This window comes from Varanus komodoensis, unplaced genomic scaffold, assembly GCF_004798865.1.
Source record: "Varanus komodoensis strain SLA01 unplaced genomic scaffold, ASM479886v1 scaffold15, whole genome shotgun sequence".
Lineage (NCBI taxonomy): Eukaryota > Metazoa > Chordata > Lepidosauria > Squamata > Varanidae > Varanus > Varanus komodoensis.
The window spans coordinates 9,268,321-9,289,664 of NW_025335440.1; the positions used below are offsets into that span (position 1 = coordinate 9,268,321).

The window sequence follows — 21,344 nt, forward strand, 5'->3', positions numbered from 1 at the left end:
GAAAACAATTGGGAAGCAGGGACACTTGGGGTCAGAAGACCTGAGTGGGCCTCTTCTCTGTTTTGGTCCGCTACTAAACACACGCCTAGCCTCCCTGCTTACCCTGTTGTCAGCTCTAATGCAGTGCTAGTTGGCAGCCCTTGTTTACTCACTTAGCTTTAAACTGGTTAATTCAGTGTTCAAATCACCGAATTTGCAACAAAAAGCCCTCCTTGAATGATTTATTACCAATTTACAGTATCACACAGGAACTGAAATAGCCTCAAAAATAATTTTGTGTGCCTTTTAACACGCAGCCTTGTTGAATAATTAGTTGAAGGAAAACTCTGCACCAAAATGTACAAAGCAGTGCATGGAAAAGGTTCTCAGTTTTCATGCTTTATTTTAAATATTTTGAGTTTGTAGACTTTTGGAATTAATCCCCATTTGCCCACTGCAGCCCTGCAGTGTGGTTTGGAAGAATGAAAAATAAAGAAAAACGAATAATGAGGGGGATATATGCTTATGGGAGGTTGGATGCAAGTCAACCGTATGACTGCACCATTCTGGACCAGCTGAAGTTTGAAGAGCTTTTGAAGGCAGCATGTAGAATGTGTTACCGAACTCCAAACGGGTCATGACTAAGGCATGTGTGACCGGCCAGATCAGATGTTAGTGGATGCAGTCAGCATACTAGTTTCAACTGTGCAGATACTCTTGGCCTCCCTTCTGATAAAAGCTGAGCGTGGTGCAGGTCTTTGCATCCATATTGACTGCATGTTTGAAACAAATTTCTGCAGCCATGTCAGATGCTTAGTTTGAACAATTTTAAACAGTGATCCTCTTCAGAAGACTGAGTAGTTGCTAGTTTTCCTGCAAGGCACCGGAGCCTGTGCAAAATGCCCTCTGTACCAAGGTAAACATGTTTTGGTTTGTTTCTCGTAAGGCTGCAATCCTCTCTACTTTTTCCTGAAATAAAACCTCACAGAAGAAATAGTGGGTCTTCCAGCAACACACGATTGGGATTGCATGGTCATTTAATTTTGGATTATTTGCATTTAGGTCCGGAGAGTTCCTGGCTCCAGTGGACGTCTTCATAAAACAGAAGATGGCGGCTGGGAGTGGAGTGATGATGAGCTAGATGAAGAGAGTGAGGAAGGCAAAGCAGCAATTTCACAGCTCAGGGTGGGCAACAGCTTTAACCACTTGTCTTTTTAAAGATTAGCCTGAAATTGAAAGGAGTACTTCATTGTGAAAACCACTTCAGGGTGCAGTCCCTGAGTTTGAAAGAGCATTTCTGAGAAATAATGTGGGAAAGCAGATGTCGTGAGCTGTGTTTCTCCCTCTGACCAGCAGGAATAGGGAATAGATTCATCCTCCAAATCTGCATCATTAAAAATAGCACAGTCAGCCTTCTGTGAGCGTGCTGGAGGTTTGACAGTATGCCCATGCACACGACAGCCGAGGAGAATGTTCCTTATGAAGACACTCGCTTGCAACCGTTTTTGATGTAGAATTCCATTCTGAGCTCCTCCACGTGTTTTTGACACTGGTGTTCCTCTGTCTGATTTATTTATTTTATTTATTTATTAAGACATTTTTCTGCCGCCCCATTCGCCGAAGCCTCGGGGCGGCTTACAACACATAAATAAAAATTAAAATATATATATTAGAATAATAATAATTTTATACACACACACACACACACACACACACACACACACACACAATATAATACAATATACAATATAAAATAAGCTGCCCTGGCCAGATAAAATTCAATAGTATTACCATTTAAAATGCTGCTTAAATAAAAAGGTCTTTGCCTGGCGCCGAAAAACAAATAACGACAGCGCCAGGCAGACCTCTCTGGGGAGCACATTCCATAACTTAGGCGCCACCGCTGAGAAAGCCCTCCTCCGAGTACCCACCCTCCTAATATCTTTCACAGAGGGCTCCCGGAGAAGGGCCTCTCCCGCAGATCTCAGGGGGTGGCTGGGCATATATGGATGCAAGCGCTCCTTCAGGTAACCAGGACCCAAGCCGTTTAGGTGATGTGCATCCTGCTATTCCTCCCAGAAGTTAATGGCCGATGCACTTCGGCTGGTCCCTTCATACCCATTCCTCACAAGTTCGGTTACTTAGAGGTGGTGCCTAGCTCAACGTCAACAGTTAATTTTTGTAAGCGATTGTTTTTTGTACTTCGCCTTATACTTGTGCTAGTCATAGTTGCACGGTTTGCTTTGGGAATGCTGATGGTATTCCCAAAACAAACAGATAAAGTGCAGGTCCCCTGTGTACTGGAAGTACTCTTGCCTAGGCTCCCCGATGCTCACTGTGGGAAGCCGTAATAGGTATGCTTGCTGCATCTTCTTGAGCCGGCTCTGTGGTGGGCTGTATTTCCAACCACTTGAGCGTTGTGTGCGGGCTAATATGCTTCCCTGCCCCTTCTTCAGGTAAGCTTTCTGGAGCTCTGTGGTCCACACAATCCTTTAGGGATCCAGAAGGCACTGTGAACACTGATGACTGGTCCTCATCTGCCTGCTTTGACTGGATGCCTTGCTTGCCCACCTGGCTACTGACTGCTCAGAACACAACCGATGCTTATGGTTCTGATCCATCCATAGCATTGAAATTATGCCTCCCTCCAACCTTTGTGCTCAAGGTTTCTATGTGCGGGGTGAGGGATGTGTGAATACTTTTGGCTAAAACATGAATAGGGCTTGCTGGGAGTTGAGACCTTTTCCATCTAAACATTTATTTATTTACATGTATTTATAGGCCACCTGTAATTGCCAAGGCCTTCCTAGGCGGCTTACAATGCATAAGAAATATTAACTGAGTAAAAACACATTAAAAACCAATTAAAACATAATGAATTAAGCATCTATAAAAACAATTAAAAAGGGCCACAGAATGCAGGCTAAATGTTAAAAAATTTCCTAAAAAGACACAATCCTAAACATGCGTAGGATTGCGCCCCAACCCAGTTGCATGGTAGCTTTGGAACCTTCAAAAGGCAGCTGAATCTCTTTCGAAAGGGAGCTTGTTCTCTGTACAGTATTCATAGACAGAGCCAACATATTGCTTACTTGGTAGTATCTCAAGCATGCCAACAAAAGGTATTATTAATTATTCAAAACAAATAGCAGGTCAGTTTCTTCTGCCTGCTCCCATGGCAACCTTCACTTCACATCCTTTCATCTGATCTCCATGGTTTAAACTTTTTTGTGTCAGGAAACTACTACTATTATACCTCATTAACTTTTGAAAGAACAATTCCAACTATGGAATACGCTCCCCAGAGAGGTTCGCCTGTTGCCGACGTTATATTCTTTTCATTGTCAGGCAAAACCCTTTTTATTTTCCCATCATTTTAATGTTTAATTGATTTTAACTGGGGTTTTAGTATTTCATTTGTTAGATGCTGTGGTGTTTTGTTTTATTCTACTCATTTTTTATTGTAAGCCATCCTGAGATGCAAGTTTGGGAGTAGACTTTTGCTGAGGAAATGTGTGATTCCCATTTCCCTGTTCCTGACACTCACAACAAAATGCAATGTATATAAAAATGTAATTTTTAACATGTTTTCTAACATGAGTTTTGTTCTGGCATTTCATGGTAATCACCACTACTCATTTTCCTCTTTTAGTCTCCCAGAGTGAAAGAATCATTGCAGAATTCTGAGGTAAGTTGTTAATCAAGCACTATACATTATAATACTCCATGTAGGGGGTTTTGTTTTTATGTTTTGGAAGGTGCCAAGATCATTATGGGTACTCAACAATAAGGCAACATATTTTGTAAAAATTAACTGGCATAACAGCTTTGGGCTAGCGTTTGAATTATTTTTAAAAAAATATTTAATTGTAACCAAGTATTGCAAATCAATTTAATAGTAGTTAGCAAGTTGATTTTCACAATCAGTGTAAATAGTGTTGACTTATACTTTGAATACCGCTGATTTTAAAGAAGCAGTTTTTAAAATAGTAGACTTAGTATCAACACAAAATAATTACTAAGTGGTAGTTCTTGTACTAGTACATGCAAACCAGTGATGACATGAGCAGAGGTCATGTTGGATTAGTCCAAGGGCCTTTCCAGTCCGGTATTCCTTTCACACAGGGGCCCAGGGAAGCCCACAAGTAGCAATCCGCAGGTGCCCCGTCTGCTCACCTTCCCCACCAGCTGGTACTGAGGCACGCTGCGTCTGAAACTAGAAGTAGCATAAGGCCATCAGGAGCAGTAGCCACTGAGAGCTTTCTCCAGGAATTTTTCCAGTCCCCATCTAAAGCTGTTCAAATTGGTAGCCACAAGTACATCTTTAAGTAGCAGATTCACTGAGTGAAGAAGTTTGTCCTTTTATCTGTCCTGACTCTCCTTCCAAGCGGTTTCAGGGAGTGACCAGATTGAGTTCTACTAGAAAGGGGCAGGGGATTATCCCCCCGCCCACCTGCTCAATGCTATGCATACTTTTATATAGCTCTGTCTTGAACAAATCTCCAGCAGCAATTACAATATTTTTGAACCAAGGTTTGTAACAAGCCATCTAGCACTGAATGAGGCCAATAATTTGGTGGGCTGCTTAGCTCAGTCAGTTAGAGCTTGGTGCTCAATAGTGCCAAGGCTGCAGTTTCGATCCCAGTGCAGCCCTCATAGTTCTCGGAGAGCCAGTGTGGTGTAGTGGTTAAGAGCACAGATCTGGGATTCGGGCAGTCTGGGTTCTAGTCGCTGGTCAGCCATGGAGCCAGCTGGATGACTTTGGGTCAGGTCACAGACTCTCCACCCAACCTACCTCACAGGGTTGTTGTGGAGATAAGATGGGATTGAGAGCAGGAGAAGGAGCATGATGTAAGCCACCTTAAGTTCTTTGGAAGGAAAAAAGATAGGAAATAAAGTAAACAAGTTAAAAAATTTGTTTGGCGTGGGCCCTGTCTAGGACACAAGGCAAGGGAAGAAGTCAGGAGATATCATGGAGGGAGGATGAATATTGACTGCTTCTCCTGGATAATGGGTCTGGATCTTGCCGTGGTAAGTCTAGCAAACCTTGTGAGATTTTGGATGAAGGCAGGGAGCATTTCCAACAGGGCTCGGCAGCTATTAAAAAGTCCAGAGCAGAATGTAAGAAGGGCCATGCTGGATCAGGCCAAAGGCCTGTGTAATCTGTTATATTTCTATCCTGCCTTTCCTCCAGGGAATCCAGGGTGGCAAAAACTATCCTCCTCCTCTTTCCCATTTTATGGTCACAACAGTCCTGTGAGGTAGTTTAGACTGGGAGCTGGTGACTGGCCCAAAGCCGTCCAGGGAGCTTCAGTTGCCAGGTGCGGACTAGAATCCAGGGTTCCCATCCAACACTCTAGCTGCTACACCAGACTAGCATTCTGCTCACACAGCAGCCAACCAGCTGCATATGGGAAAAGGCCAGGAAAGAGAGGTCCCTGACACCGATGCTAACAGGAGAATGAGGAGGAAGAAGCAGGTAAGGAGAGCCTCTGAGTGATCGCTTTTGCCACATAGCAACTCAAACAGAAATAAGTCAATAATAAATCGAACTGATTTGACAATGCTGAATGCATTAGTTGCCTGTGAGGGGGTTTACTTATTTTATTAAATACCTCTCGTTTCCTGCAAGGGTCCCCTGTTAGCTTACACAATCCTCTCCATTTTATCCTTATATAACCACCCTGTGAGTTAGGGTAAGCTTAGACTGGCTCAAAGACCCTCATTGAGATTCATGGCTGGGTGGGACTAGAACTCAGACCTCAGGCCAACACTAGCCACTGTGTTTTGAGGTGACACTCCCCCTGGCAGTGCTGGAGTGCTGAGAATCATAAACATATATTCCTCCTTTAGCAGAAACGCTTTGCCAAAATTCTTGGCAAGTGGGTTTCAAGCAGTCAACATCAGACCACCTTCCTTTCCCCTAAACTCACATTTTTAAAAAGTTTATTCTTTCAACGTTTAGCTCTTTCCATCCGCTGAGCCCACCGGCCCTTTGCTCAACGTCCCGGCCCAGCCTCCTGCTCAACTACCTCAGCCTGTGGGACAAGCACCTGCACAACCTTCTCCAGCTGTCCCCACTCCAGCTCCTCCAGCACCGGCAGCAGCTCCTCCAGCAGCAGCACAGGTAAGGCCAGCTGCTTCTGCAGAAGACATACTGGATTTCTAAGCCAAAAGGAAGCAGAAGTCACCGTAAAACATCTGCGGGACATTGAAATCTTCTCTGGCTGTGTGCAGCTGGATTTTGTTTGACACATGAGAGCCTGAATCAGACGGAGGGTGTGGGAGGAGTCATGGCTTAGTGGGGGAGCATCCCACTTTCAGTCCCTGGCTTCTCCACGTAGTCCTGGAAACACACCTGCCTGAAACCCTGGCGAGCTGCTGCCCCCTGTCCGTGTGGACAGTTCCGGGCTGGATAGAGTAATGGTCTGGATTGACAGGGACATGCTCCGTAAGGCAGGTCTCCTGTGTTCCTGTGTGAACCGTGCATGCTTTGCTTTTTTCACCTCATTCCCATGAGCATCCCAGAATGCTTCTTTTGGCAGAATCCTCCAGGATGCGACTGAAAATGAGTAATATGTGAGGGAGCTGGGAGACTTTCCTAGACTCGCTGTTGTGGCGAAGTTGAACCACATGTGGTGTTTCTCTTTCCTCTTTTTGTTTCGCGTGTGTGAATCTAATGTGCCTGGGCAGGACACATGGGCAGAGGCCGCTTGTCCCTTTCCCCTCCTGTCAGCTAATGATCACACTTCCCAGACTTTTCACAATATGGAGCTGTGCTTTCTCCTTTCTTCTGTTCAGAGTTGCTGGGGGTAGGAGAGTAACTGCAGCTCAGTGCCAGACCATTTGCGTTGCTTGCGAAAGATGCCAGGCTCCGTCCCTGGTATCACTGAGTAACACTGGTGTGGATGTGCAGGCCCCCTCTTTCCGTGAGGCTGAGGTTTGCTGACTGCCACATAGTCTACCGTTCTCCTGAGAGCCTCCCCATCTGTGAGGCAGGCTTGATATTAACTGGTGTGAACTGTAGAATTATTTTGCGAAGTACTGAAATCCTTGATCTGAAGCACTGTTCCCCCTTCCAGTCCCCCACTCTAGGTAATTAATTCTCTACTTTACACGGCTTGGAGTCTGGGGAAGGTATTGATCCTACAGACATTTTGGCCTACACTGCCCAGGATCCCTTACCCTTGGCCCTGCTGGCTAGGGCTGATGGGAATCATAGGCCAAAACTTCCGAAAGGCCACAAGTTGCTCACCCTTGGCTTAACGCAAGGCCGGCCTTTTACAGGGGGCGAGGAAAGACAAGTAACTTAGGCTTCTCATGCAGAGTGAATGCCTGCCAAAGTCAACCTATACTTGAGACCTCTTGGAGTGTGTCTTGCAGTCGTGCCAGCCTGTGCCAGCCTTAAGGCTGCTGAACCACAATGACTGTAATATGTAAAGAGATGACTGGCTGTTCTCGTAGGTGGGGTGAGGTCTGCAATATTGGGAAGGAGTGAAGAAGCTTTCTCCTTCCATGCTTCTAACAGGCCTGCTGGGAATCATTTGGCAGCACTTGTGGCTAGAACAACATTTGAGGGCTCCAGCTTTTTCCTAGAAACATTTTCATGGTTTTTGGAGCTGAGCTATATATAAACTCATTGAGCTCACTGGGTTCCTTTCCCTTCCTGACAGCGTATTAATCTTAGAAGACAAACCTTGGCATCTGCTCTTCTTGGATTCCAGTTGGCTAAAATTAAATAGTACTTGGTTGGTTGGCTCCGGGTCTGTAGATGTTCTCTGTGCGCAGGTCCAGTGACAGAAGGCTTGAGGACCGAGTCTCTGTTTTGAAACAAGCCCTGCCTGTCTGTGTAGCTCCCCAACAGCTGTAAGATATGGCAGCTGTAGTCTCATTGACGTCAGCAGAGAACTACGCAGATCTGGGGAGCACACCCTCAGGGACCTGATAAGTTTATCCCCACTATGACCCATGGCAGGAAGGCCAATCTAAAGCTGCCTCTGCCCCTTCTTTGCATATCATATGGAAAGGCACCAGTTCTAACCTTGTAGGTGCCTCTCCCACTGAGGAATGTGTTCCCCTCGGGCTTCTGGGGCACTTTTGGAAGGAGTAGCGACTGCATTTTTCAGATACAGTTAGCTGCTTTATACATCAGGTCAGAATATTAGTTCCCGGTGCTGCCTGCAGTCTGCTCCGCCTGGCAATGACTCTGCAGAGTCTCAGGCTGAAGACTTTCCTATCATCAAATCCCTTGAACTGGAGATGCCAGGATTGCAACTGGCACATTTTCGCCACTGGGCTGTTGCCCCTTTTGCTTAAAGACACTGGGTACAGGAGCCATGCATCTTTCTTTCTATCTATCTATCTATCTATCTATCTATCTATCTATCTATCTATCTATCTATTTAAACATTTTTATGCTGCCCCCTTCGCCGAAGCCTCTTTAGAAAGGACAGTCTGCTCTCTGAACTGCTGTCAGAGGACTGTCTTCTAGACCAGGGGTCTCAAACTCAACTGACCTGGGGGCCGCTGGAAGTAGAGTCTGGGTGAGGCTGGGCCGCATCAGGTATTCCACCACCGCAGTGGCGGTGGGCCGCTCATCCCGCTGTGCTTTGAAGGCCGCAGGGCCCCTCCCCTGTGCCCCACCCATCCCAGCAATTGGCCCGCAGGCCGCGAGTTTGAGACCCCTGTTCTAGATGATGGATCTATAAAATATAGCATGAGAAATGGTTTAGCAAAGAGGACACTTTAAGGGAAAAAGTGCCTTGAGAGAAAAAGACTGAGGGAGCAATCTAATATAACTCCCGCACGGTGTCTAAAAGGCCACGGAGTTCCCAGCTCCGAGGCCAGACACAGCACCCCATCCTTAGAGCAGGGAACTGGTTCCTTCTCTCTCCCTCTTGCAGCCAGCACAGAAAGAACTGGGCTGGCTTCTCTCTGAGGTCGAAAAGCGACCTCAGAGTATGCGGTACAGGGATGCTTGGGTGGGAGGGGGAAGGTGAGAGAGACCAGGGTGCAAGCTATCCTGAGGCTTCTCCAGCCTCTTTCTCTTCCCTTCTGAAATGCCCTGGCCAGGCAGATAGAAACGCCCATCTAGCCAAATGGGCAGGGTGGGGGGACGTGGAGACCTCTCCTCCCCCTCTGCATGGGATGACTGCTTTCCTCAGACTCCAGGGGCTTTTGATTATCAAGGGCACAGTCCTTCCACAGTGAAGTCATGGCCTGCGAAGCAGGGATGACTAGAACAATCCCAATGGAATCATGCAGCTGGCTGTCTTGGAGCACAGAAGCAGGGATAGTTAGCAGGGAGCATCTCCTAAATATTCTTTCAGATACTGCTGATCAATTAACCATGGAGCAAAATCCATCCGTCCCCTTAGGCTTGCCTTGGTGCCACTCTGTGTATTTTGCTTTATGACTCTTGAATGGTCAGATTTATCATCCTCTGTTTGTTTCTTCTACAGTTTGAGACTACAAAACTGCCTCGCAGAGTTCCTCTTTCACTGATAAAAATTGCCCCTTCTTTTTCTATAAGGCACCTCCTGCCCCTGCAGCAGCCCCTGTGCAAGAGGAACCGAAGGTCCCCATCAGCCTCGTTCTAAGGTTAAGGTAAGGTGATCACATCAGCAGACAAATGTCACCCAGGTTTAACTGCTGGGCTGTTATTGGATGCTAGTGTTGGCTTGAAAGGCTGTGTGTAAGAATATATGAGTTCAAAGACCCAAACGCAAGCACGAGCACCCGTCTGCTGAGAACGTTCACATTGTTGGACTTAGCCTAATGCTCAACTGGTTCAGTTTTGTGCGGATTTTCCCCTGCAGGCTGAGAGCCACACTTCTGTCTGTGGAGGAAAGAAGAGCCCCTGTCCATCCATCCCAGCATTCTCACAGTGACCAAATAGCTGCCCGCAGGAAACCCACAAGCAAGACATGGGCGCAACAGCACTCTCCCATCCGTATTCCCCAGCATACAAGCGTACTGCTTCTGGTACCTAGTCCTCCGGACTAGCAGGCATTGATAGCCTGATCTTCCATGAATGTGCCCAGTTCCCTTTTAAAGTCATTCAGAGTGGTGGCCGTTACTGGACAGGTAGAAGTGAATACCATAGGTTACCTATGCACTGTGTGAAGAAGAAGTTCTCCCTTTATCAGTCCCAGATCTCCAAGCACTCATCTTCATGGCATTGCTCCGACCCCTTGGTCATGTTGCTCGCCCTTTTCTGTACTTTTTCCCACTTCTACAATATCTTTTTTAGGTGCCAGCAAAATGTGCTGAACTGTGCACAACATCCTAAGTGCTGTTGCATCATAGATTTGTAAAAGACAGAATTTGGGGGGAATTGTGCAAGTTGCATGTTCAGTTGCTGCTTGATTTGTGCCGCTTTCATGTTGGCACAGAGCAGGCAGTGATTGGGCACAGAGCAAGTGGTGAGACAACATTTGGAAGATGCAGGTGATCTCGAACATCGTTTGTTCACCCGTCCCTGCCTGTGGGTGGTCCAGCAACTGGAATTCGGAAGCAAGCTGGCTGGTTCAAAACCTCATGAATTTTCTGTGGCAACACTGCTACACTACTCAGCTGTGAATTCAGAATAGTAACAGTAAGGACCCATCTTGGAGCTCCTTGTCATTCCTCTAGTAACTGATAAGGGGAAACTCCACATAATGCATGGAAGCTTTTCATTCTGAAACAAAATAACCTTCCCAAGACACTGCACCAAGAACTTCCTGCAGTTCTGCGATTCTATTTAATTCACATTTGACATGTGACCATCTTTTGGGGGTTGACAAAACATCCAGGTTGAATTTTTGTGTCTGGGCTTTTATACCAGAGTGAGGTTTCTTCAGAATATTTAATAATGCTTCCCCCTGTTTGGGCTTCACTTGTTGGATTCCAAGTGCTGTCATCCCCAGCCAACAGCATGGCCATTGTTGGTTCTGGATGGGGTGTAATGGGAGTTGTAGTCCAACACACCTGCGGGTCCCAAAGTTGGGGAAAGATGATCTGTTCCGCATTGGGAAGTTTAACTAAATTTTAATTTTAACTACAGTTTTATAACCCAATCATGCTGCCTTTGTGGTGTTTAACTTAAAGCAAAAAGAACATGAGGAACTGTAGAATACAGCTGAACCAAGAGAAAGTGGGGGGTGCTTCCCACAGATACTTCCACTCCTTGCAAGACATATTCCCAAAAGGGTTTTTTGGGGGCCGAGGGGATGCAGGCAGAAGTGCCAGTATGTATTGCCGGCACTCACTCAGACCGTAGGCCGTGCTTCCTGACCTCACTTTGTAGAACTGCCACATACGCATGCCTGGCTTGGCAGCAGTGAAATGTCATAATGCCGATATGCAGTCATTAATTGGCTGCGATAGTATAGGAAGAATGAAAGGTTTCTGGCAGAAAACAGACTGCAAAGAGCAATGGAAAATATAAGGAGATGAAGAGACGCTTCCCCCACCCATTCAGTTTGATTCAAATATTCACACGTTCCTCCTAGCCCTGTCACCCAATAGGACATCACCCCGTTGTTCCTAATTAAGACAGCGCTCTTTGTGGAGGCCTTTGAAGATCTCCCTGGTCATCCAGGAGCCTGATGGGTTTTTCCAGATGCCTTTTTTCTTTCTTCTTGGCCAAGTCTTTTTATTGTATTTCAATGTATTTCTAATGTATACTAATGCTATTTTAATTAATTTTAAAACATTTTGAATATTGTTTTATGTACTGTATCATACTGTATTGTTTTATATCCTGTCGTGAGCTGCCCAGAGAGCTTCGGCTATGGATGGTATAGAAATGTAATAAATAATAACAACAACAACAATTCCCCTGTTGCTTCCCTGCTGTTTAGTTTCTAAGCCTTTGCCAGGCATGTTTATGTTTCTGTATTTTCTCTACCACTAAGTGTGGACTGGAGACTTAATTCTCAGCTTGTCAAAGCTTACAGCACAAACAACATCCTACATATTTGTTTTTCAGCCATATTACCACTCAGCTAAATATGCAGTCTCTGGCTTTGGCCTGCTGATGAAGAAACAGAGTTTGTGAATTGTTCAGGGCATTCTAAGATCACAGCCAAGTGACTACAGAATCAACAGCTCCCTTTTCAGACTAAGTTTGGCCTGCTCTTCTGCGTCCTGATAATTATTGAGTAACTTGCTTTGATGATGCTTCAATCCTGAGACAATCCTCTTTTATATTAGGCATCACGGTATGCTTGGGACATCTTGCCATCCAAACTGAGCCACTCCTTAGCCACAGACCACATGTAATGCTATCTATAACTTTTTCAAAGGACTTTAAAAGCTGTGTTCATTCTTAGACATAATATTTAATTTCCCTACAAAAATGTACACATGCATAGTTGCATATAGAATCCAAATCAAAGTATAAATAATTTCCTACTTTTTCTAATGAAATTTATATTTTCTTTTATGAACAAAACCTACGGCAGAGCTTTTATCCTGGTTGATTGTAGTTTGTTATCCGATCGCTACGGCTGGTTTAAATTAGTTTGGGGCTGCATCCAGTCTGCTGGCTCTCCATCGTTATTGTACAGTGTAAGAAGAAAAGAGGATTAGCTTTTCTACTGCTGCTTTTAACTGGTGCTTTTCTGGTAGAATCTAACTGCCTTTTTTCTCCACTCTTAACAGGAATTCAAAAAAAGAACTCAATGACATTCGATTTGAATTCACCCCCGGAAGAGGTGAGGGTGGCTGTGGCTGATGGGAACATCCTGGGTGGTGGCAGGAAAACCCCACCACAGATGTGCTGCTAATGTTGCTGTCTCTGTGTGGTTTGAATAGCTGAGGGAGGGACACATCCAGAGCACATGCAGAACGCTACAATTGAACCTGTGAATATGGGATTGGTGTGCCCACAGCTATTCGTCAAAAGGATGGAAGCTCCTTTTCCATGTTAGGAGTAGAAGAGACATTCCATTCACCTGCAGTATACTGGTAGCAGATTGTTTGGTTTAGCAGAGAGAACGAAAGCTAGAATTTTGATTAGAGAATTTTGATTGCAAGGCAGGCTGATTTCTTTATGGGTGGTGGACTGCCAGGATAAGTTAACCTTTACCAGGATATAGGAATCAGAACTATAATTGGTGTGAGTTTCCCAGTTCCATATTTCTGCAATTACCATGTTTTCAGAAACATGCTGAAGGAAAAATACTCAAAGCTCCCCCACACCTCTATTTCCGGACACAGTTTATTCAAGGTAGCTGATGATACATATATATAGAAATATAATAATTATAATTCATAATTATGCTGTGGTTACTACCTGCGGATTTGAAAATCTGAATTGCTTTAGACAAGTTGTATGTGAATGTTTCTAAATTATGATTCTTCCAGATACTGCTGACGGGGTATCCCAAGAACTCATCTCAGCTGGGCTTGTGGATGGTAGAGACTTGGTAATAGGTAACAATGCATGCTGCAGAATTTCAGTTTCCCCTTAATCCTGCACTGGGCTTGTGTGTACCACTTGCCGTACTTCTTCTGAGAACATGGAAGAATTAACTTGTCCTTCCTTGTACTAGTACATCCCTGTGGAATATTTTTGGGGAAACTTATTCATAAATGCATATGGTAAAGCATAACATCTTTGAATGTCTCTATCCTTTGTGTCGTTTCAGTTGCCGCCAACCTACAAAAAATTGTGGAAGAGCCCCAGATGAATAGATCTGTCACTTTCAAACTGGTATTTATTATTTTTGCCCTTATTAATCCAGTATATGCAAGAGAATGTTTCTGCTCTGGGCTTCCTTAGGGCACTGGGGATGCTTACTGCAAACTTAACTCTGACTGGGGGAACAATGTGAAGGCCTGGTGCAAAGTCCACTCTGTTTTCTAACTCAACATCCAGGGCTGGCCTCTTATTGGAAGATGATGGTAATTGACCGGTTCACACATCCTTTATCTTTTGGGACTTTGGTCCAATTTCCACACTAGATGACTCAGCTTTCGCAACAAGCTTGAAAAGTTTACTAAATGGTATTCTTGGTGATCTGTACACTTGCATTTTTAATGTTACATTCTTCTTGAGTTTATTCGTACACTTGTTGCTTAGCAAGTACTTGGGAGCCTTGTGGTTTGACCCCTTTGCCTTATTTGGATTCCATTGTGGAGATGAGATTACAGGATTTCTGCCCTGTATCTTTTCTTCCATGTTCTGAGGTTCTTGTTTTAGAGGCTTTGACAAGTAATGTTAAAAGGCCATTGCATTCAGAGAGAGAGAGGATTTAATATGAGCCAAATCCTGTGATGAAAGCCAGCCTTTCCTTGGTTAAAACATTTTGGTTAGATAATGGTTCTTTCTTTGTTTTTCCTCCATTGGCCTCTCACTCAGCTATCTGTTTTAGCATCAAGTCATTCAATTCAATTGACTTTTTATCATCTTGGATGTTCCTTTTATGCTGTAGTTTCAACCAAAGACAGCTCTGCAACCAGGCTTAGGGAATGAGTGTCATCTATCCAGTTTTCACGGGATTGCCCTTTAAGATCCAAAAGCTTAGACTAAGTTTATGATGGTCTCTGAACGAGTAGAGATTTTTTGCAGCCATTACAACCCCCCCCCCCCATTTTCTCTTCCTTCCTAATTGTGCAAAATTGTGTGATTTTTGGATTGACTTCTCTGACCTGGTGGACTGCTCTCAAAATTAGGCAAAACACTTCAGTCTCAATATGCTGTTGTAGTGAACCCAGTTGCTTTTCACAGGTGGTTCTCCAAAGAGTGCATCATTAAAACAAGACCCTTTTCCTACTACAAGGTGCCCGACAAATGTTTCGGGATGAGCATCTCTGATTTGGAGCATTTGCTAGCTTATAAATGCTTGTCTGGCACCTAGCACTGTATTTCCCTTTTTTTTCTGTCCCATGAATTCCTTTCAAGCTATATTGGAATCCAGGACCCACATTTTTAATGTTGCTTTACAAATAGCATACAAACCTAAACTCTGGTCTAGAATCCAGCAGGTTCACAGCCCAGGGTTTCAATGAATTGCTTCCTTGTGGTACATTTGCTCGAGGGAATTCCGCCAGTGCTTCCCTCTCCACCTGCAGCTTCTTGCCTGTGCAACAGGCTTTGGAACAGGAGCAGTTCCTGGCAGTCTGCCTGCATATGTGCGCGAGAGAGAGAGTGCAATATTTCCCACTTACCTGGTTAGGACCTGGTTAATTGGTGTTAAGGGTAGACATGGCTGGTGCTTGCCAAAGGCCCACACTCCAGCACAGGGCTACTGACAGCGGCCCCTGCAGCTCCCCTCTTCGTGACTGCAACCTGCTTGTTCACTCGCCTCTACTTTGGCCAGGCAATGGTGTTCTTGATGAGAAAGAACAGTAGGTGCCTCTGCTGACTTGCTCTCTGACTCGCTGTCCATCAAGCAAACAAATGCTGCCAATCATGAGAAGCAGGCAGCGCCGTAGTGCTGGCGAGAAGGTGGATTCAACAAGGGAGGGGTCTGTCTCATCCAAGGACCTTCCAGAGCTGTGGGCCTGCCCCCCTTTTTGTTAGGTCTGAGTTGGGAGTGGCACATAGTCTAGAAGGTTCATTAAAACTTGATAATCCATTCTTTAAAAGTTCGCACTCTTCATAGTTGTGGGAAAAAACCTAAAACCTGATTACTGTAAACCAGGCTCCCCAACCAAATGCCTTCCAGATGTTTGGGGATTCAGCTCCCATCAATGCCTACAGCATGGCCAGTGGGCAGAAATTCTGGGAGATGTAGACCAGAGCTCTGGAAGGCCTCACTCTGGGGAAGACTAGTATGTGTAACCCTCTGGACAGTTTGGCCCCATCCAAGCCAAGCAACATGGCCAGTGGTCAGGGCTACTGAGGGTTGTAGGCCAGAACATGTGGAGGGACCCAGGCTGGGGACAGTGATACCGAGCATGGACAGGAGCATAAGAACAGCCGCACCGGATCAGATCAAGCGTCCGCCTGGCCCAGCACACGGTTCACACAGAGGCCAGCTAGCAGCCCACAGGATCCCTCAAGCAGGACATGGGGTGCAAGAGCACCCCACTCCCCCCAGTTCTGATTTTAGCTACAGAGGGGGACTTATTTTGTCTTAATCGAGCACATTTCTCTGTCTGTCTTTGCAGGCTCCAGTCTATTTCTGTCTTTTACAGACCAGCTCAGCTCAGCTCAGCTCAGCTCAGCTCAGCTCAGCTCATGTACATCTCTGAATCTTGACTCTTCAGCCCACATTTCTTCCTCAGTGAAAATGCTCAGATGAAGCTAGCTTTATGCACCCTTGCCCAGTCTGGGTATTTTAATGTGTTTTTTAATTGTACGGTATTGGGAAACTGATCCTCCAGTGGAGATCAGTCTCACCTCCCTGTAAAATGGGTCACAGACCATACCCTTAGTGGAAGGAACTTGCGGAGAGTTTCAGATAATGGCACTGGCGTTGCTAGGCCACCCCTGCCTCCGCTTGGTCTTGATGCACATTCACGCAGCAGTATAATCACTTGGTGATTATTTGTCACAGTTCCCCCCCCCCCCCCCACAAAGGATGAACTGGAAAGCAGTATGTGGAGATACACAGTCTCTTGTCTGCTAGCCCTTGCTTGCCAAGGGCAAATGGCAATTGGTGCGTTTCCACGGGGCTGCCATCTGCAGGATTTTCTTTCCTTGTGTGGAATTGCAAGCATTAAAGGGCTGAAAAGCTGGTCTGTGTCCTCTTGCCACTTCTCATAATGTCTCCTACAGTTGTCGTGCTTTTGTTTTGTCAGGCGTCTGGCGTTGAAGGTTCTGACATCCCTGACGACAGCAAGCTCATTGGCTTTGCCCAGCTCAGCATCAGCTAAAACAACACTCCCAGATGATGGTCCCTCATGGGTGCGGCTTTCGAGCGCTTCTGTTGGCCTAAAAGCAAAACCACTACTGCCAAAGAACCAGACTACAGGCCCTTTTCTTAGAAGCTTGAACCTTGTTTGTTTCCTGAGTAGCATCACCGTGTCTCCCAGCACCACTGTCCTCAGCACCGCCACCTGTTGGCGTCTCGTCCATCCTCACCCAGCTCTTGCACCCCCTCCATCCCAGACATGCAGACCCACCCACTCATCCTCTGCATGTTTCTAGTCTATTACTGCCTTAACTATTTAAAAAAGAAAACCCAGGCATACTACTGAGAGTACGAAACAGGGGTTCCACTACACTTAACAACTCTCTTGCTGTGATTGGCTTGTTTTGTGTTTCTTATTGAATTATTTTTTACCACATCAGTGTTGTTTAACTGCAAAGGTGTTTGTTTTGCTTTTGGGTCTGCAGGGGGGAAAAGAGCAGCAGTGGCAAGCCATTATAGCAGTCTCTTCCAACCTAGTGCCTTCCAGACTATCTAGATTGGAACTCCCAGCATTCCTGGCCATTTGCTGTGCTGGCTAAGGCTTTTGGGAGTCGAGGTGCAAAGCTTTGGGAGAGTTCCAGGTTGAGGAAGGCTTATCATAGCATTTTGGAAAACAGACTGAATTACTGTGCAAACCTAGTGAAGTCTTAAGAGTAAAGGCCTTTGATTTAGCAGCCTTTGAGGAAGCTTATTTTATGAATCCAGGGCAACAAAGAAGGTTGTTTTGCCTGCCCTGTGATTAGCCTTAATCCTCCATCCCTTCTCATCAATACAAAATATTGTGCACGTGGGGAAACACCATCGTTTGTCTGTGTGTGTGTGTATTGGGGGGCAGCTGTCACCCCACTAGACCACTTTTCCCACATACTTTAGAGCATCCTTCCCCAGCCTGGTGCTCTCCAGTTGTACGGCAGTGCTCAGTGTCCCCTAGCCACCGTGTGGGGAGATGCCTGTGTTGGAGAAGGCTGTTCTAAAGTACCACGGGCTCCATGGTCAGTGTTGCGTCACACCTGCTTTATACTGCCATAACGTGAGGAGCACTTCCTGTCGAGGTGAGCGGAGTTTCACATAATGGGTGACGGTAGCGCTGCAATGACAGCTGACCGGTGAGGGTAACATAAAAGGGGGTGGCGGGTTGTCCCTTCCGACAGGATGGTTTTGTTTATTCTTTTATAGTCCATTCACACGCTGTATGGGATGGACCTCCTTTTCTGAATATTCTTAAACATGGACGAGTTCTGTAAAACCAAAACTTCAGTCCCCCAAGTTGTTACACTGATGCTGGGATTTCCCTGTTCCCAGAAGCTGTGCCCTACTCGTATTTTCACTGGATGGATAGCAGTGACGGGGTTTGCACTACATGATAAACCATGGTAGGTTGTCAGCCATATTTGTTTCAGAGCGGCTGCTTATGTTGTCCAAACCCTACGGTGTTGCTTGTTAAGCCACACTGGTCAGGTTCAGACAACAAGCTGCTGTGAAACAAACATGGCTCACACCCCACCATGGTTTATTGAATTGTGAAGCTCCGCAACATGTGGGAAAGGGCCTTTAATGTAGCTGTACTATACACGTTATCTCTTTTCAGACCTCCTTAAAACTTTGGTGTGCCCCGATCTTAGAACCCTCTGAACTGTAGTTCTGCAGAGTGACTAGGAATATGTCAGTCCAAACTGAAAGCAACTTTATCATGCCAGGTCACAATTTCCAGTACTCTTAGGAAAAGCAGATTACTTACTAAGGTTTCTTCAAATTGCACATTTTTTCCTCATCATGGGATTATTTCTGCAATCATTTGTGAAGGGAGCCCTTTGTAAGTAGGCTATGGAGATGGGTATTGTAATTTGCAAGGTTTGATAGATGTGCGTGGTTTAAGTCTGTAGAGTAGGTAGGTACGTGTGGGCCAGAGGCACAGCCATTCATGAAACCAGATTTCTCTATCCATGTTAAGAACAATAGTTCAACATGAGGTCCAGCGAGTCGAAGTAATTTTGTTTGTATGTATATGTATTTTTCTGCTGAGAACTCCCCTGAATGTGTTTTCCTTCAAGAACATTTCATTGGTGTGTATAAGATAAAATTGTGTGTCCTTTTACTTTTTCTGCACAGACCGGTACATGTGGAACTGCCCCTGTTCTATTTTTACAGCAATAAAAAGTTTGCCAGTAGATACATACATGGCAAGATTTAAGCTCTGGGCAATTTTGTCCCTCCTGCTGCACTAACTGCTTGGAATTTGCAGAACCGTTTTTATACTCTCAGCTCAAGTGTCAAAAGTTTGATCAAGATGATGTAACTGAAACAAATATAGCTCATGTTTAGTATTTTTTTAAGAAATGAGTATCTGGTGGTGTGTTTTTTCCCATGTTTTGAATTTCTACATATAAATTATACTTCTTAGTTTGAGGGAAAAAAACACTGCAATGTGTGAATAATAAAACGTTGACCCCCCCCCGCCCCCCCACCCCGGCAACAGCCCCCCCGCTTGCAAAGTGGCCCTTTTGTGTATCACTGCTTGGCTTTGAAGTATTTTATACGATGAAACTGTGTTCAGGCTGGAATTGATTCCCAAGCAAATGGAACTGGGCTCTCATTTTGGCCTGCTGCCTTATAATGCGCACCAAGCGGGCCCCGTGAGACCGTGGGGGAAGCCCTGGGAGCCGGCGTACAGATCTCCTCCCGCCCCTCTGTTTTAACTCCATTGTCAAGTCCCTCTTCCTCTGTTGGTCATCTTGCCCATGGTTTTGCGTGCTCTATCTGATCCAATTTTAACCAGAGTTAGATTTGGGCTGGGGTTTCGAATCTGGTTTGTAAGCTCCAATTAAGGTCGGTGCAAAGCCACAGTTAAGGAAGGGAGCGGCATGCAAGTCTGTGTCTCACACTGGACCTCTTGAGTAGTATTTAAGAGGTGGCCAGCTTTAACGTGCACGCCGGGTCACCGTAGGTGTGGGAAAATTGGATTTAGTAGGGCTGTTTTGTTTTCTTAGTCTTACAAAATATATTTATATATTTTTCTCTATGATCAGTTATGGAAGCTTCTTTAAAAATCGGCATGTTTTGTTTTTTTACTTTTGAGCCTGTAGTTTTAAGATTGGCTAAATCTACCAATAGGTCACAAGCAAAAGCTCCACAAACAAAGGCAGAGACAAAATGAAGAAAGGAGGGAGAGCTTTGATGTAATAATCACACGGAAGGGGAAGGGGCATGGGAGGGTGAAATCCGAGTTTTGTTTGGGCTTTGCATGTGTGTGTTCAAAGTTCCAGCACTCCCTACTCACTCCTCCAAGAGCTCCATTTTTTTCTTTTTTGTGCTTCTAGGCTTACAATCTGAGCAGGCTACAGCCTGCTCATCCACAAATGCTGGTGAGTGTAGTTTAAACCTTTAAAACACAAAAATAAACACTTTATGGGAGAGGCAACAGTGGAGAGTCCTTGGTCAACTGTTCTGGGCCTCTGACTGGGCACTGGGTTCCCACATGGATGATAGCAGTGGCCCTCGGAGGCTCCATGGCGATCCCGGCTTCAGGAGGACGGGACGTCCTTTGGAGCCTGTGATGTCATGTCACTCAGGTGGGCAGCGCTTGCCTCGAGCCCCACCTCCCTTTAAGATGCTGTGAACAGGTTGGGTGGCGCTTGCTGCAGCAACAGACCCAGGCTGCCGGCAGGGGTGGGACGGCTCGGGGAATGTAGAACGCACCCTCCCCACTCCATCCCAATTGCCCATCCCTGACTTTGGCCACGGAGACCAAATTGTTCTGGTACAGTATTACTTCCTTTTTGCCTGCATGCCATGCATACCTTGGTTGTACTCTCACTGGAGTAGAACTCCAAGCTAATCCAGTGGAATTACGCAGTATCTATTTATTAACTCCCATCTCTGTCTAATCCAGGTCTAGCAGGCAAGGGTATCCATGTTAGCTGTTCCTTGTTTTGTTATGATCCTCAATTACCCTGGCTATTAGATTTTTAGGCACATGTCTCCTGGTGGTAGGTTTTTTGGTTGTTTTTTTGTTTGTTTTTTTGGCTTGGGATACTAAAAGTGCTAGATGACTATTCTGTTCTTGAGGTTCAAAAGTGCCAATGATTTTTGTTTTGTTAAGAAATTATTTCTAACCTTTTTACCCTTACGGATCAGAGGGTTTTTATTTTGGGTAAATTTTGAACTTGAACCTAGAAATCAGTTCGTATTTTTTTAAACTTAGTTGATATTCTTAAGGATGATGATGGTGTATTAATATAAAAAGAACCTCTACACAATTTTGTTGTACTGTAGATTTTAATGAAAGATGTAAAATATTCAGCCTTTTTTCTTTGACTTTGTATTTTACTGCATGTATTTCTCTAATTTTTAATCAATAAAAGAATTGTCCATTGCTTTTGTGTAGTGGATTACATATTAAAGATTTCTATTCTTCTTTCTGCAAATTGCCCAAATAGTTTTCCGCAGTTGTATCAGATCCACGCACGAGAATAACCACGTTACTGTAAATTGAGGAAGATCTCCTGTAATGTTTGA

At 45.1% G+C, this 21,344-nt stretch overlaps 1 protein-coding gene across 2 annotated transcripts in view; it reads left to right on the forward strand.

The window, feature by feature from the left end:
- Positions 1-21,202, forward strand: part of OXSR1 (oxidative stress responsive kinase 1) — a 93,902-nt gene extending 72,700 nt beyond the window's left edge. For both annotated transcript variants that reach the window (XM_044424601.1, XM_044424600.1), the window contains 8 exons: positions 1,042-1,164; positions 3,632-3,667; positions 5,945-6,106; positions 9,512-9,585; positions 12,628-12,680; positions 13,333-13,401; positions 13,617-13,681; positions 16,717-21,202. In XM_044424601.1, the coding sequence (XP_044280536.1) occupies positions 1,042-1,164; positions 3,632-3,667; positions 5,945-6,106; positions 9,512-9,585; positions 12,628-12,680; positions 13,333-13,401; positions 13,617-13,681; positions 16,717-16,791 (657 nt within the window). In that variant the 3' untranslated portion in view covers positions 16,792-21,202. The remainder of the gene's footprint in view (positions 1-1,041; positions 1,165-3,631; positions 3,668-5,944; positions 6,107-9,511; positions 9,586-12,627; positions 12,681-13,332; positions 13,402-13,616; positions 13,682-16,716) is intronic.
- The last annotated feature ends 142 nt before the right edge of the window (positions 21,203-21,344 follow it).